The 18005-nt window shown below is 40.3% G+C and overlaps 1 protein-coding gene across 1 annotated transcript in view; it reads left to right on the top strand.

Annotated features, from left to right (window-relative positions):
• The window catches only part of HEATR6 (HEAT repeat containing 6), a 37703-nt gene extending 20818 nt beyond the window's left edge, over nt 1-16885 (top strand). The window contains exons 10-20 of the mRNA XM_008568072.1: nt 48-254; nt 1065-1164; nt 3552-3907; nt 4674-4796; nt 5159-5245; nt 7826-7960; nt 9087-9209; nt 9949-10073; nt 11502-11598; nt 12722-12926; nt 15925-16885. Of these exons, the coding sequence (XP_008566294.1) occupies nt 48-254; nt 1065-1164; nt 3552-3907; nt 4674-4796; nt 5159-5245; nt 7826-7960; nt 9087-9209; nt 9949-10073; nt 11502-11598; nt 12722-12926; nt 15925-16496 (2130 nt within the window). The 3' untranslated portion in view covers nt 16497-16885. The remainder of the gene's footprint in view (nt 1-47; nt 255-1064; nt 1165-3551; nt 3908-4673; nt 4797-5158; nt 5246-7825; nt 7961-9086; nt 9210-9948; nt 10074-11501; nt 11599-12721; nt 12927-15924) is intronic.
• Nucleotides 16886-18005: the final 1120 nt, after the last annotated feature.

The raw sequence follows: 18005 nt of genomic DNA, 5'->3' as shown, positions 1-18005 counted from the left end.
GGACTTCAACTCCTGATTTTTAACTGTGAATCATCCTGAAATTTCAGACTCGTGCCTGTGCTCTGCAAGTTTTATCTGCCATCTTGGAAGGCTCAAAGCAGTTTCTTTCTGTTGCTGAAGACACCAGTGACCACAGAAGGGCTTTTACTCCCTTCTCCGTGATGATTGCTTCCAGCATTAGAGAGTTGCACAGATGTCTTTTGTTAGCTTTGGTGGCAGAGTCATCCTCACAGACCCTTACTCAGATAATTAAGGTAAATATGCCAAGTTACCCATAGGGGTTTCAGAGGGGTTTTCTCTGTTTCAGTTTTGTATAATGTTTTAGGTGGCATAGAGTAACTTAAGAATATAACCAAGTAATAATTTTTTTAAAGATAACCCATTTGGCAATCTACCTTCTTTTTTTTTTTTCCTTTTTGTCTTTTTTCGTGACCGGCAACGGATCGCAACCCTCAGTGTCGCGCCCGTACCGGAACCGGCAACAGGATCGCAACCCTTGGCGTTGCTCCCGCACCTCGCTCAGCCAGTGAGCGGCCGGTCTGTATGTGGGATCCGAACCCTCGGCAGGAGCGCCGCCGCGCTTCCCAAGCGGCGCACTGTAGCAGTGCGCCACCGGGCTGGCCCGCAATCTACCTACTTGTCTGATCTTACCTACAATCTCTGTATGTTCAAATAAATGACTTACGAAAACCACTCCTTTATTTTTAGTATTAAGTTGTACCAATGAGGGCCGGCCCGGTGGCGCACTCGGTAGAGTGCGGCACTTGGGAGCGCGGCGGCGCTCCCGCCGAGGGTTCGGATCCCATATAGAGACCGGTCTGCTCACTGGTTGAGCATGGTGCGGGCGCGACACGGAGGGTTGCGATCCCGTTGCCGGTCACGAAAAAAGACAAAAAGGGAAAAAAAAAAGTTGTACCAATGAGAATACAAGTGTTATTTAAAAAAAAAAAAAAGACTGATTTTCAAATAAGTGTAAAGACTTTTTTAACAAAATGCCATAAAATTTTGTTTCTATGCTGTGGCTTAATCAAGTATACTAATGAGTTATTTTTTTTGTTTTACAGTGCCTTGCAAATTTAGTATCAAATGCACCTTATAACCGTCTGAAACTCAGCCTGCTGACCAAAGTCTGGAACAAAATAAAGCCTTATATCCGCCACAAAGGTTGGTAGTGGTTTAAAACTGATTGCTTCTTTCTGTCAATCAAATGTAGAATATTAGTTTTTTTAAAAAAAAAATATTCAGAGCATTTTTACAAATCTAAGAGATTTCTACTTATTCTCAACTTTTCAAGGGTACCAATTATTGCTAGAATCACACTTCTGACCCCTCAATACCCAATGGAAGAAGTGAGTTTGAGAATTAATTGTGAAGTTTAATGCTTCTTCGATGCTTTAGGGCAGTAACCAGTATCCCCTTAGAACTAGGATTGAGCCAAGTGCAGGTGGCCCTCCTCAAGTGTATGATAGTTCATATCCTTTAGGCATAGGTAGAGGATGGACAGACCAACAGATAGACAGATATCTCCTCTTTTTTGGAAAGAAAAACTGGAATATAAAATCTGACTTCTTTAACATTATGTCCTGGGGCCCAGCCTGTGGCTCACTTGGGAGAGTGTGGTACTGATGGCACCAAGGCCACGGGTTCGGATCCCTTTGTAGGGATCGCTGGTTAGCTCACTTGGGAGAGCGTGGTGCTGGTCAAGGGTTAAGATCCCCTTACCGGTCATCTTTTAAAAAAAAAAAAAAAAATTATGTCCTCTGAAGTTCAGATAAAATCCCAGAACTTCAAATCCTCACTAACTATAGTCTTGTCTTATTTCCTAACTTGACCCCTGCACATAATGTATATGTGCTGTAAACACTTGCCTTTAGAATATTTGTTTTTCTTTTGTTTGCAAGCTTTCAGAGCAGACCACGTTCTGATGAGTTGGAGTTTTCAGTCAGAATTGCAGAACAAGAAGGAAGCATGGATGTTTTCTGTGACATCATAGGAAGAGCACTGGAGCTGGAGTCAGTTCAAGGGTCCACAGCCCACTCCCATTTCTGCCATCTGCTAGCTATGGCCTTCTCTGAACCCTAATTTCCTCCTAACCAGAAGAATTATACCTATCTCAAGATTTTTATGAGGCTGAAATGAGATAATGATATGTAAACTAAGTCCAATCCACTCCTTACACCAATGTGTACAACAGAACCCAAAAAGATAAATCTTACTATACGCTGTCTCATCATGTTAGTGGCAGAAGTAAGATTAAAACAACCCAAGTCCCGGGCCGGCCCGGTGGTGCACTGCTATAGTGCGCTGCTTGGGAAGTGCGGCGGCGCTCCCGCCGAGGGTTCGGATCCCACATACAGACCGGTTCCCGCTCACTGGGTGAGTGAGGCGCGGGAGCAACACCGAGGGCTGCGATCCCGTTGCCGGTCCCGGTCCGGTACGGGGGCGACACTGAGGGTTGCGATCCGTTGCCGGACACAGAAAAAAAAGACAAAAAAAAAAAACAACCCAAGTCCCCTGACTCGGTCCCGTGCTCATTCCACTACACCAGCTTTTCTTTATCTGCATCTTCAACTGAGGGTTGTGGACCATGTCTCAAAGGTCTCTTTCAACTGTTTGGCTTTATCCTCCAGTAATTTTATTATTAGAATTTTCAGACTCTGAAATACTTAGGTATAAGTCTAACAAAATATGTATAACACCTGTATGAAGAAAACTATAAAACTCTGATGAAAGAAATTAAAGAACTAAATAAATACAGAGATATTCGATGTTCATGCATAGGAAGACTCAATATTGTCAAGACGTCAGTTCTTCCCAACTTGATCTGTAGATTTAATGCAATCCTAATCAAAATCCCAGCAAGTTATTTTGTAGATATCAACAAACTGATTCTAAAGTTTATATGGAGAGGCAAAATACCCAAAATAACCACCACAATATTGGTAGAGAAAAACAAAATTGAAGGACTGACACTACCCAACTTCAAAATGTACTATAAAACTACGGTAATCAAGACACTGTGGTATTGGCAAAAGGTCAATGGGACAAAATAGAGAGCCCAGAAATAGAGCGATGTTAATATCATCAGCTGATCTATGACAAAGGAGCAAAGGTAGTGTTTTCAACAAATGGTGCTAGAATAGCTGAGCATCCACATGCAGAAAAATGAATCTATACACATACCTTTTAGCTTTTTTTTTTATCCTGGATTCATTCAAAGTTCGTGCATTGCATTTAGTTACTTTGTCACTTTAGTCTTTTTTAATCTAGAGCAGTGCCTCCCCACCTTTTTTTTTTATAATACTGATTTTTAGAAGAATCCAAGCCAATTGTCTTGTAGAATGTCTCACATTCTCGATTCATTGGATTGTTTCTTTATGGTGTTTATTCCCTTATCTCATGTGTTTCCTATAAACTGGAAATTAGGTCTAGAGGTTTAATTAGATTCAGGTTAAATAAACATCTAATAATTCTTAATTGCCTGTAGGAATAACTGTGATCCCCATGATAGCTGTTCCCATGGTGACAAGTTCTTACTGTTTCTTTTACAGATGTTAATGTTCGTGTGTCAAGTCTTACACTCTTGGGAGCTATAGTGTCCACTCATGCGCCTTTACCTGAAGTCCAGCTACTTCTACAACAGCCCTGTTCTTCTGGACTCAGTAATAGCAGTTCAGCAACTCCTCACCTCAGCTCTCCTGATTGGTGGAAGAAAGCTCCCGCAGGACCCTCTCTGGAAGAGGCATCAGTTAGCTCACCTAAGGGGTCTACAGAGCCCTGCTGGCTCATTCGACTTTGCATTTGCACTGTTGTACTGCCGAAGGAGGATTCCTGTTCAGGTAGCGATGCTGGTTCTGCTGCAGGAAGCACCTATGAACCATCCCCCATGCGACTAGAGGCCTTACAGGTAGGAGGTTTCATTTCTTCATCCCTGAAGTGGAATTAATTGTTTCTCCTTCATAGGGGGATTGTGAGAAGTAAGTATGTCAAAATAGTGTAAAACCAAACCACATGTCAGTGGTGTTAGTGGGAGTTGTATAGGGTGGTTTATTTGTTTTTGTTACTATTTTGTTTGGGGGAGTGAGAAATGGTTCTTGGTTATAAAATGTCAGATTCATTCCTTTCTGTTCTTTTATTGCAAACTATTTTAGTCACCTCAGGTATTAAATGACAAGTGGGTATAATAGATTGTATAATAACTATATTCTTCTCTCTGGTCTTGTGTCTGCTTAGGGAAACAAAATAATTCAGAGGAAGAAAACGACCCTAGATAAAAGTATTTGCTTTTCCTGTACTCAAATATGGTCTAAGACAGAGGCTTGGTCCTGGGGTCTGCTGCTAATGATCTGGATAACATTAAATGTGTCCTTTAACCTTTCAGCCTTAGTTTCTTCAGCTGTAAAATCCAATTTATACTTACCTCAAAGAATTGTTCCGAGATTTAAATAGGATAGTATTGATGAAAAGCAATCATAAACTATAAAGTACCGTAAAATTATGGTATAATTAATTGATGTTAGTCATAAAACAAAAGATTATGGTTGTTCTTCATTTCAATCAATATCAGATTTCAGTCCTTTGTTAAGTGTGAGTGATTTCTGAAATAGTGACATTTTCTGGACATTACAGCCTTGCATTCAGGTCTTGGGGTTAATTCCCTACTCTCTTCGCAGGTATTGGCTCATCTGGCAAGGGGCTACTTTTCAGTGGCTCAGATCTACTTGATGGAGCTTGGAGAGGTGATCTGCAAGTGCATGGGGGAAGCAGATCCGTCCATTCAGCTCCATGGAGCAAAGGTAATTTTTATTAAAAACCACATGGTTTTTTCTTCTCTTCACTTTATATTCTTCCCTCTGCCACACGTCCGTCAATTCTGAGATTTCCTAAAAAGGTTTCAGGTAAAGAAGGCATACGTTCCTTTATTTTCAGCTCTTACAAATAAACTCAAAGAATTGATTTGGTAATAACAATATAAAGCTGTTGATTTTACTCCTTGGCAGAATGACTCTGTTATAGGAGTTACTGAGAAAAGAAAGAAAATCGGTTGGAAATTATTTGTCCCCTTGATTTGAGCTCATCTCTAAACTGAAGTGAAATTGTTTGTAACCTCCATAGGTCTAATACTCTACTTTGATAATTATTTCTGTTATCTTGGCAGCTTCTGGAAGAACTGGGTACAGGCTTAATACAGCAGTATAAACCAGATTCTACTGTAGCACCTGATGAGAGAGTACCAGTCTTCTTGGTAAGTAAATGCCAATTCATAGTTTTCTCTTTTCTTAGTGCTTCAGTTGCAGTTTTATTTTGAGGCTCAGTGATAAAGTGGAGTAAATGTTATGGTTTCTTCCAATGTCAAAAATTATGATTTATGATCTAGGATGACATGAAACTAGCATGGATAGGTTTTATTTGCATTTTAGTTTATTCGTGATTCAGTATGGTAGGATTATATGTGACATACAACCAGCAATGGTAAACCAATATTTCTTCTGCATAAAACCTAGTCTGTTTAGTCATCCTGCCCAAAAGGCAAACTAGAATGGTAGGACAGGCCAAGGAATTTGAATCAGAAGGTGTGAAACCAAATCTAGGGAGTATCACTTAATGGATGTGTGGTTGTGAGCATAGGTTCTCATTCTAAAGAGGAATAATAATCCTTAAATGACAAGGCTGTTGAAAATTGAATGGAAATGTAAAGATGCTGGCACATAGTAGGTGCTTACTTTTAATTCCTTTAATCCGTTCAACCCCTTCAACCCCCCAATACCCTCCTGCCATGATTCTTATTAAATTCCTGTGATCTTGGGTTTTTCTGTTGACCCCACACTGTGCCAGTTCTTTGGATGAGGGACACATGACCCCACCAAAAAAAAAGTTTCTGCTTAATGCCAAAAGCAAAATTAATTCAGTGTTGATGTTTTCTCCCTTTGTCCTCCTCATCCTGCCTGTTCTTTTCCCTTTATAGTTTCCATCATTCTTGCAGTAAATTAAAAATGTCTAACCCTAGTTCCTTCCTTAGGTTGTCACTAAAGCTTTCATGTAACCATTTGCAGGGAGATGATTTGAGCTTGGTCATCAGACAGAATTAGGTTTGAATTCAGACTTCTTCCCTTGCTAGATAAGTGACTTTGGGCAAGCCTCTTAACTGTTCAGACTCAGGCATTGTTTCATCTGTAAAAAAAGACATATATATTATGGATTACTTGTCTATTGCTGAGTAATAAATTAATCCTGAACACTTAGCAGCTTAAAACAACAGTATACATTTATTCTCTCACACAGTTTCTGTGGGTCAGGAATTAGGAGTGGCTTGACTAGTTGGTTCTAGCTCAGGTCTCATGAGGTTGTGGTCAAGATGCCACCCAGGGCTGTGGTCAATTGAAGACTTGACAGCAGTTGGAAGATCTTCTTCCAAGATGGCTCACTCATATACTAACAAGTTAGTGTTGGCTATTGGCCGAAGGCCTCACTTGGTTCCTCCCCATGAGGACCTCTTCCAGAGGTCCATTTGAGTATCCTCTTGACATGACAGCCAGCTTCCTTCCTTGCAAGTGATCCAAGAGAGAGAGAGCAAGACAGACGCTGCAGGGTGTTTTATGACTTAGTTTCAGAAGTTTCACACTGTCATATCCACAACATCCTGTTGGTTACACAGGTCAGCCCTATTCACTGTGGGAGGGGACTGCACACGTGTAAATAGTAGTAGGTGAGAATAATTGTGGGCCATGCTGGAGGCTGGCAGCCATACCTTCTGTCCATATTCTTCTGGTTGGGGCAGGAGGGCCCAGTCTGAGTTTCCAGGAGCTGAGGTGGAAGGAGAGGGCAGAACTGGTGCATGAAATATACAGCAAAACCCAGGACTAAGTCCCTGGGACAGAAATTGGAGATACCAAGACCACAGACAGATTTGCAAATGAATGTGAAATACCAGAGCTTTATAAAGCATGGGAAGGAAGCTGTTCAGATGCCTACCTTTTGTGGCCTTTGAAGTGAGATAATTCTTCAAAGTACCTAAAACAGCCTAGTGCCCAGTTTAAGAGTGTCCACTGTGTACGAAACCCTATGTTAGGAACTTCACAGACAATATTACATTTTATTATCACAGATTCTGCAAAGTAGATGTCTTTGCCCTCCTTTATTGAAGAGGAACCAAAGCTTAGACAGGTTAAGTGACTCACCTGAGGTTACAGAAATAGAAGCAGCAGTTGAAGGACTCAATCCCAGCTCTGTCTCTGGATCCTGTGCTCTTTGGAGCCAAACACTTGGCCTCTGGGCTGCTCTGGGAGCCTGATCCGTATGTCCACATAGGGTCAGGCTGAAAGAGCTGTAGCTGGGTGTCAGTTGATCTGGATTCTAGTTGATCCCTGCTACAATTAGTAAGTTATATTACCTCTCTGTGCTTTGGTTTCCTTGTGTGAAAATGGGGATATATAGACTTCATTTAGTTGTGTTGAGGATTAAAATGAGTTGGTATGTGTAAAGTGTTTAGAACAATGCCTGGTATGTGATAAGCTCTCTGAAAAACATCAGCTGCTAATGCTGCTGTTGTTACTGTCATCACCATCTTCATCCTCCTCCTCCTCGTTATCACTATTGCTGTTTAATTTTATCAGACTGTAATCTAATCAATAAAATGGAAGGAGTCAACCAGTTGTATTCTAAAGTTCTTTTCATCACATGGAAGAGGAACCAATGAAAGCATTTACAAAAAGCTACTACTTTAAGGAAAAATGTTTCCTTACTAAGGCCATCTCTGGTAGGCTTAGCTTTGAGTTGGTTCCACTGTATATCCTGGGCTGCAGTTTTAACTGTGCCTCTGTTGCAGGTGGTGATGTTCTGGACAATGATGTTGAATGGTCCTTTACCCAGAGCCCTGCAGAACTCAGAACACCCGACTCTCCAGGCAAGCGCCTGTGATGCCCTGTCTTCCATCTTGCCAGAAGCCTTCAGCAATCTGCCGGTAATTTGAGGTGTATTTTCTCACCCTTAAATGATACCCTGAGCGTCAGAGCTTGAATTCAATTCTTTCTCATTCTGAACCAGTATTCAGCATCATCTCTGAGAAAAAAGTGCTTATTCTGCTTGAATTTGGGGTGAAGGCAGTGAGGAACAGCAAATCAGAAAAGTTAAAGTAAAATCTTAATGTACCAGGAGAGCTGTTTCTGGTTTGGAATAATGGTGGTAGAAGTGAGAGTAGCAGAGGCTTTGAAGGCAACGAGATTTCAAAAGTATCCAAAGTTCAAAAGACCTGGGCTTAAATCGTAGCACTTCTGTTTCCTTGCTCTTTGACTATCTTGACTTCTCTAAAACCTAGTATTTTCACCTGTAAGATGGAAATCATGTAATAAATAACCTAAAGTATGTGAAAATACTTAGATTTGGTGCCCACACATAGGGTATTTGTCTTAGTCTGTTTGAGCTGCTAATAATCAAACACCATAGACTGGGTTGCTTCTAAACAACAGAAATTTATTTCTCATAGTTCTTAAGGTTGGAAAGTTTAAGATCAAATTGCAGGCAGATTTGTTCACTCTGGTTCATAGGTGGTGCCTTTTAACTGTGTCCTCACGTGGTGGAAGGGGCAAGGCAGCTCTCTGGGGCCTTGTATAAGGGCACTAATCCCATTCAGGAGGGCTCTACCCCCATGACCTAACCACCTCCCAAAGCCCTCACCTCCTAATATTATTAATTTGGGTGTAAAGATTTTCAGCATATGAATTTTGGAGGGAAATAAACATTCAGACCTTAGCAATACTCAAACTGCTTCTTTGGTTCTCACTGGAATTTGTATCTGTTCTTCTTGCATAAATTAGCTTTTATAAAGAAAGCAGCTTTTATTAGGTAGAAGAATAAAATGACCTAATTCACACGGTTGTAGAGGTTAAATGTGATAAGATGCTGGTGGGTGCTCAGATAATAACTGAATATGAATCAAACCTGCTCTTTATCAGAGTAGCCTCAAGGTCACAGTGGTGTTCGGCTTCTGAATATGAAATCAAACACAGATGCTTCACAGTCATTTGTGGGAGGCTTTGGCTCATAGTTATTTCACTCTCACTTTTCCTTTGTCAACCTTCTCATTGCAGAATGACAAGCAGATCCTGTGTATCACAGTGCTGCTCGGGCTGAACGACAGCACGAACCGTTTAGTGAAAGCCGCAACCTCTCGGGCCCTTGGAGTCTACGTGCTTTTTCCCTGTCTCAGACAGGTAAGTAGGTCAGAGTGAGCCTACTTAGCTCTTCTTTGCCTCTTTTATAGTCCATATGACCACTTTTTTTTGTGGATATAGAGTTCCTGAATTAGTTAGTAAAGGAAATTAAATTGCTTTGTAATCTGATTTCCTTTTTTGCCTCTAAAATATGATAATGACTATAGTTCATTTATTTTTATTTACTTAACACTGGGACTCCAGGTGCCCAGTAAGTGCTTAACTTAATGAATGATTGAATAAAAATGAAATGAGATATTACCATGTGATAGTAATAATTTAGAAAGCAGATAAAGTTTTTCCTAAGGAAATGAAGTTCTCCTTCACTCTTACCTGTGACATTTATCTCACTGAAAAGGTGTGGTTTATAGACTATGTTTTGGCAATGCATTTCATAGTCAGAATATTGTTTCCTGAGGTGGATATCAACCCAAGCACAGAATTCATAAATAACTGTCAGGCCAAGTTATAAGATGGTCACAAGAGCAAAATCCACAGGCTCCTCGGGTATTTGTGACACATACCAAAATCATGGGAGAACTTTCCCTAGGATTTTATTGTGTCCAAATTGTAATATATAAGAAGAAAAGTAAGTTGATTGAGTAAATGAATTTTGATTTCCAAATAGAAACTTGCAGTAAAGGCCTATAGCTTTATCTGAAAAGAAATTTGAGAATTTCAAAGGTAATAGTGTGAACTCCTAAAGTAACTGCAGTGTTTTGTTTTGTCTATCTTATAGGATGTCATATTTGTTGCAGACACAGCAAATGCAGTATTGATGTCACTTCAAGACAAGTCTCTGAATGTCCGAGCCAAAGCAGCCTGGTCCCTGGGCAACCTGACAGACACTCTGATTGTCAACATGTAGGTGACTCAGCTTATTTTCCCTGGGTCACTTCTGAGGTTGTAGTCTCAAAATGATGTCTTGGATCACTGTTATGAAAGAATTAGCAACAATCTCCCATATTATGCAGTCAGTCTTCCTGCTCTGTTTTGTTTTATATTCCTTCAAGTAATAAGATTAATAAGCTGTTCTTAATATATATTGGGAATATATTAGGATATATACGTATAAAAATACTTTATACTAATGTAAGTAATATATCCCAATTATAGAAAATATAAAACTTGAAATCCAAAACTGTAGTAATGTTTGCCCTCCTTTTAAAATATAGTGTTTGTATTTTTTTTTAAGTACTATGTTTACACATTAAAAATAAATTCAGGGCCGGCCCGGTGGCGCACTGGAGAGTGCGCCACTTGGGAGCGTGGCGGCGCTCCCGCCGAGGGTCCGGATCCTATGTGGAGACCGGTTCTGCTCACTGGTTGAGCGTGGTGCAGGCGCAACACCGAGGGTTGCGATCCCGATGCCGGTCCCCCGTGCGGGCGCGACACCAAGGGTTGCAATCCCGTTACCGGTCAGTAAAAAGGACAAAAAGGAAAAACATTAAAAAATTAAAAAATAAATTCAAATAGTACAAAGGGGGATTCAGTGTAAAGCCATTCTCCTACCCTAACACCCTAGTTCTCCTCCCCAGAGGTAACTATTGTTATTCACACACAAGTGTCCTGCTTTTTGTCACTTAACTCTGTATAAGTGACGTGTATAAACATTCTCCTCTATGACTGGCTTTTTTTTTTTTTTTTTTAAAGACGACCAGTAAGGGGATCTTATCCCTTGGCTTGGTGTTGTCAGCACCACGGTCAGCCAGTGAGCAAACCGGCCATCCCTATGTGGGATCCGAACCCATGGCCTTGGTGTTATCAGCACCACACTCTCCCAAGTGAGCCACAGGCCGGCCCTATGACTGGCTTTTTATAAATCCTTATTTATTATTACACAGTCATCACTATGTAATGATTACTTAACGTTCCCCTATTATTGAACATTTAAGTTATTTTAGGCTTTTGTAGGCCTTTATGTGCAATGAACATTTTTATGAATGAAATCTCCATTTTGAGATATTCCTTTTGGAGCATCACATATTGCACACAGATATTGATAGTCAATTCTGTGCCCCACAGATATGTACACTCAACTATATTACAATTTTAAAAAAAATGATTTTCCTTTTGGATATAGTCCTAGATGTAGAACTACTAGGTCAGAAGATATATACTATAAATTCTTGGTATAATCTGAACAGATTTGTTAAATTGTTTTCCTAAAGTTTTTATAGTTATACTAAGTGAATATATTTTTATAAGTATATAAATGGTTATTATATGTTATTATACATATATGTATGAGTTTTACCTTTTAATGTGTTTTGCCTGCTCTGGATGGAACAGGGACACACAAGATCCAAGTTTCCAGGAAGAGTTCTCTGGTCTCCTGCTCTTGAAAATGTTGCAATCAGCTATAGAAGCATCCAAGGATAAAGACAAGGTAGACTCAAAACAAAACCTAGTATTTCTCATTTAGATACTAGGTGTATTATAATTGCAGCACAGCTGCTAGCTTAGTGTGGTGTGATGCTTCTCAGACTAGCCCACCAAATGTACCCCTTTCAAAGGAGATTGAGGGTGTGCTCAGGATATGAAGTGGCCCACTCCACACTTGTACACTTTCTTACTGTCTCCTGTCTCATGAAAAGTATCAGTGCCCATTGTAATACTACTTGGTATATTCATTCATGTTTGTTTTAATATTAATCTGTTTTTTTCAAAAAAAAATCTGTAAGTAGAATTGACAATTCAGAAAGATGTGAGCAGCCCCTGGCTTTGAATATCCCCTCTAACACTAATGTGTTTAGAAAGCATAGGCCTGGGCTTTAACTCAGGCAGGTATGAATTCAAGTCCTGGCTTGCCCTTTAGTACCTGAGTGACCTCAGTACATTATTTAACTTCTGAAGGTCAGTTTCCTCACCTTTAACATAAAATCATTACATATACTTCACTGGACTCCGAGGTACCTTATATTAAAGCACCTAGCATAGTACCTGACCCATAGCAAGCACTTAATTTAGTACAGTGGTTAGAAAACCTGTTAATCACCTGGAAGCCCTACCTCAGACTAATTCAATCAGAATTTCTGGGGTTAGAGCCTGGGAATTGGTTTAAAAAAAAAAAAAAAAACAGAAAAACAAAAACCTGCTTCAATGATTCTAGTATGCTGCAAAGATTGAAACACTCTACTAGAAAAAGTATTGGATTGGAATTATGAAACCTAGTTTCTCTTCCTAGCCTTGTCCTTTTGTCCCTGGGCCTTACATTCCATCTCTTTAAAACAAGGAAAATGGACCTCTCTGAGGTCCAGTCTAGCACTGAAAAAGTCAAGGAGAGGAGCTTTGTGGAACCTCACCTTTCTGATGGCTCACAATGTTAACCAGAAAAGACCTTGCAGAGTTCTGAGGACTTGCACTTGTGTTCGTTCACAGGTTGCATATTTCATTAGCTCCTCTTGTTTTAAGAAGCCTAGGACCTCCAGGGTTTTTTAAAGTTGAAATTATACTTTCTGAAATATCTCTTTAGCAAAACAGATTTCTAAGTCTTTTACATTTTATTTTAGGTAAAGAGTAATGCAGTCCGAGCCCTTGGAAATTTGCTGCATTTTCTGCAGCCCTCTCATATAGAAAAACCCAGATTTGCTGAAATCATTGAGGAGTCTATCCAGGCCCTAATTTCTACCATTCTAATTGAGGCTGCCATGAAAGTCCGATGGAATGCTTGTTATGCAATGGGAAATGTATTTAAAAATCCTGCTCTTCCATTAGGTAAGAAAGTTTCCCTCTTCTCTCTGGTGGAGGGCCTCTGGACAGCACACACCAATCTATGTTGTTGTTAAAGATGTTTGTCACAATGTTATTTATCACAGTATTAGAAAAAAATGGAAACATACTGAAAACTAAAGTTTAGGGAATGATGAAATAAATCATTGTGTATAGATTTAATGGGATATATTGTTGCCATTTAAAATTATATTTACAAAGAGTTTTTGATAATCTGGGAAAATACTTCTGATGTTAAGAAAACTAAAGTAGGATGTTAAATCATTTCTAAAGTATGATCTCAATAGATGGATAGAAAAAAGACTGAAAGGAAATCGGCCTAATTATTAACATTGGTTGCCTCTGGGTGTAACAAAGGGACAGATTTTTTCTGCTTTTGTTTTCTAAATTTTCTACATTGAGCATATAATGTTTTAAAAATCAGGAAAAAATAAAAGAAAAAAAATGAAAGAGGGTACAAATTGGAAATCCCATATGAGTTCTTGGTACACAAGTGGATGCTACATGTAAGGAGTGTAGCTGTCTCTATTACATGCCATGCACTTTGGTATATCATTCAGGGCTAGTGGCTGCCTAGGTGTATGGACCATAGCCTCCAAATCCCATTTGCTTTGAATGTCAGCGTTTGCCTTATACAAGGGTATTTCAAACAGTTCATGGAAAAATAGAATTAAAAGATAATACAAATCTAGGGCCAGCCTGTAGCTCACTTGGGAGAGTGTGGTGCTGATAACACCAAGGCTGCGGGTTCGGATCCCTATATAGGGATGGCCAGTTAGCTCACTTGGGAGAGTGTGGTGCTGATAACACCAAGGCTGCGGGTTTGGATCCCTATATAGGGATGTCCAGTTAGCTCACTTGGGAGAGCGTGGTGTGGACAACACCAAGTCAAGGGTTAAGGAGCATCTTAACGCTTACCGTTCATCTTTAAAAAAAAAGGTAATACAAATCTTGCCATGAACTTTTTGAAGTGCCCTCATACATCTTTCTTTCTGACAAGATTTGAAACCTAAGGGTGTGTTCCTGGAGAGGAGAAAACCTTCTGGGTCAGCAGAGTATGCATCAAGTTAAGGGAACCTGGCTCTGCTCCCCTTTATTGCTCAGAGCATCCAGGTAGACCAGTCAGTTGGGAGCTAGTGGAGAAGTAGCCTCATGGCCTTTTCCACTGAGGAAATAGCCTAAGGTGACGTTTGGGGTTGGAGCTCATGAGGTGGAGGTCTGCCTTCTAGAGTGCCAAGAAGTCCTTGAAACCAGGGCACCTAAGTGATGGTTGGTTCCTACCTGCCGTCCTGTCTGGCCCTTGCCCTCAACTTACTGGAGAGAGAGAAGCTGACCTGAAGAAAGGAGGCTGCATGACCTGAAGGGAAATGGGAGCTCTAAAGAGGTGGGAAATTTGAGGACTAAAAAGAATCGAATGGCAGATCTGTCAGGAGCCACATAAGAAAAGGGAGCTAGAAGACTAAGGACAGTGATGGGACAGAATGTGAGATTGTAGGACTTCTATCAGTGGCGCATTGTAAATGCCAGTAGCATCCACCCAATGGAAAGGGCCTGCTCGCCTGTCTTCAGAGGCAACAAAGAAGTCGGGAAGGGCTGGAAGAGTTAGAGAAGCTGTGTTCTACTCTGTCACCCACCTTGAGGAGTAAGGATACCGCAGAATGGAGTGGGTAGTGTTAGCTCTGGTGAGGAGGAAAGCAGGCTGGTTTCCTAGGGCCTATAGAAATGGAGAAGAGAAAAATCTGGGCATCTTATTCTCAAAATTAGAAGTTTTCTTTTTCTTTGCAATAAAATACATGACTTGCTATGGGCAGAGCAGGGTCTGGATGCTAGTCTGCATGAAGAAATTTTTTTTTTTCCTAAGCAGCTGTATTAAGGAATAATTGATATACAGTTAACTGCATATATTTAAAATGTACAATATGATAAGTTTTAACATCTGTATACACACATGAAGCCATGACCACAATCAAGAGAATGAGCATATTCAGTATTCCCAAGGTTTTCTCGTCATCCTGTGCCTTTGTAATTCTTCCCTCCCTCCCCGCAACTGCTTTACTTTCTGTCACTATAGTTTAGTTTGCTTTTTTTTTTTTTTTAACTTCAAACATTTATCATTTCTTTGTGTTGGGAACATTCAAAATCCTCTCTTTTAGCTAATTGAAAGTATACAATAAACTGTTGTTAATTACAGTCACCCCTACAGTGCTGTAACACTGGATCTTATTCCTCCTTTCTGCCTCTATGGAGGTTCCTCAAAAAACTAAAAATAGGACTACCATATGATCCAGCAATCCCACTACTGGGTATATATCCAAAGGAAAGGAAATCAGTATATTGAAGAGATATCTGCACTCCCATGTTTACTGCAGCAGTGTTCACAATAGCCAAGACAATGGAATCAGCCTAAGTGTCCATCTGCAGATGAATGGATAAAGAAAATGTGGTATATATACAGAATGGAATACTATTCACCCATAAAAAAGAATGAAATTCTGACATTGCAGCAACATGGATAAGCTTGGAGGACATTTTATTAAGTGAAATAAGCCAGGCACAGAAAGATAAATCACATGTTTTCACTCACGTGAGAGCTAAGGAAGTTGATCCCATAGAAGAAGAAAGTGGAACAGTGGTTGCCAGTGGCTGGGAAGGAGGGGGAGACGGGGGATACCCCCTCAGGACAGAATGTTCCCAGAGAAGAAATCTTTTTCTAAGTTGCCAAAAATCCTATATTGGGCAGCAGAGGCCCTATGCATGTGACAGGCTGGTCTAGGGAAAAAGGAAGTTTGGGAGTTGTTACTCAGCCGCTTAACTAGGCTCTCAGTCACTCACTGCCCTGATCTTACAAAATTATTGTGAGAATTATATGAACACATAAGACAACTGTCTTGAGCACTAGTGTACATGCTTCCTTCCATCCCTTTTCCTCTCACCCCACTTATTTCTAAGGCTTCATTCATTTTAATGACTAGATTCTTTCTAGGGACAGCGCCATGGACCTCCCAGGCCTACAAAGCCCTGACATCAGTGGTGACATCGTGCAAGAACTTCAAAGTGCGCATCAGATCTGCCGCTGCCCTTTCCATCCCGGGCGGGCGAGAGCAGTATGGGTCTGTCGATCAGTATGCTCAGATTTGGAACGCGTTGGTCACTGCCTTACAGAAGAGTGAAGACACCACAGACTTTTTGGAATTCAAGTACTGTGCCAGCCTACAGACCCAGATCTGCCAGGCGCTGATTCACCTTTTGAGCTTGGCCAATGCCTCAGACCTGCCCTGCATCAAAGAAACCCTTGAATTGAATGGGGATGTGGTCCAGTCCTATATTCTACAGTTTTTAAAATCAGGAGCAGAGGGAGATGACACCGGAGGACCCCACAGCCCACAGGAAAGAGACCAAATGGTCAAAATGGCCCTGAAGCACATAAGTAGTGTCCAGGCACTGGCTGGAGACACAGCCAAAAGGGCCATCATGGGCTTTTTAGAAGATATCCTGACTGTTTATTTTGACTCATCTGGACCACAGATGGCACTCCTAGGGTTAACAAATAGGTGAATATTTCACCATACTTGCCAGATGTCAAATATGGTAATAGGAAGACCCGAGCTTGTGCATAGGAGATGTGGGATTTAATCTTAGGGGCAGAAACAGTCCATTCACTATTTATTTAGAATGAGTTAGCACTATTTAAACTTTTATCAAAGGGCTCAGCCACTTTGGAGAGTGGTTCCACTGCACTGGCCATGGTGGGGGTTGTTGGAAACTTCTAGCTGTGCAATCAGGAGCCACGGAGTCAGGTTGTAGTGTGGGCTGAGCCAACTGGGGAGTTGTGAAGGGTGTTTAATGTCAGAAAGGAAAAAAAGAAGGTAGAAGGAATTAAGAATTTTATATTGTGTCTCTAGGAATTGTTTTTATTTTATAATAAACTAATGAAAACTAGTGTCCATAATCTCCTGTTTTTATCAAGTTGCATTTATAGAAAGCTGCAGGCAGAGCTGATGTTCAGCCCGTTTGCACTGGTACACCTGTGCCGCTTGCTAAAATACTGAAACAGTTCCTCATAGTTGGTAAGTAGCTCTGCACTGAGCTCCTGCCTGCCAACCCTGGAGGCTCCCTCCACACTGCACGCAATCCAGTAACCAAAGAGTTAACTCCTGGCAGGCAGGGGCCTCTAGCCTAGACCACAACATCAGAAGTCTCAGGCAGCGAGCATTCACTCATTTGCCATTTCTGTCCAGCACATCTGAGGACAATACCACCACAATCAGTAACACCGACTCACTGGACTAATGCGGGGAGGGAGACAGTGGTGGTGCGACATATCTGAGGACATACTTCATGAAAAACCCCGCCGTGAGAAGTATTGCTCTACAGTCTACTCCATGACCGTCTGGGAATTACTGTAGGAATGTGAGCAAGTCCTGTTAATAAGATGTTATCACATTAATAGGTCAAATAAGAAAAACCAATGGTCATTTTTATGGATGCTGGAAGAGTAATAAAATGCAGTATTCATTTTAATCAGAAATATTTCTTAAGAAATGAATAAAAATAGATTTCATTAACATAATAAAATGTATCTGTAACAGTGATTTTTCGTAAAAAGTCCAAACCAAGACAAGCAAGTCTGATATCATCACTATTACCCAACATTGTGCAAGAATTAATGGTGAATGTGATTAAATAAACCAAAAATAAAACTTTCCAAAACTTTTCTTCAAAATGAGTTTCCAAACTATCATTATTTGCAGAAAACCAGTCTGAGATACTGAATTCATAAATCATTATGTGCAGAAAAACAAGAAAATCAACTCGGAAAATAAAAGAACGAATAAAATTCTGTAAAACAGCTGGTCAGAAAGTAAATATGCCAAAATTAATAGCTCTTCTATATATCAGCAATAACCAGTTTTTTATGTTAAAAATAATCACATTCACAATAGTAACAAAAATAATAAAATACCTGGGAATACATATAACCAAAGCCTCTGCAAGAACTTTATGGAAAAAATAAAAAATTTTACTGAAAGTCATAAAAGATGACAAAATAATGAGAAGACATAT

The sequence above is a fragment of the Galeopterus variegatus genome, unplaced genomic scaffold (assembly GCF_000696425.1).
Source record: "Galeopterus variegatus unplaced genomic scaffold, G_variegatus-3.0.2 Scaffold372, whole genome shotgun sequence".
NCBI classification, from domain to species: domain Eukaryota; kingdom Metazoa; phylum Chordata; class Mammalia; order Dermoptera; family Cynocephalidae; genus Galeopterus; species Galeopterus variegatus.
The sequence above is the reverse complement of the archived record's forward strand: the minus strand, read 5'-3'. Positions and strand labels throughout refer to the sequence as shown.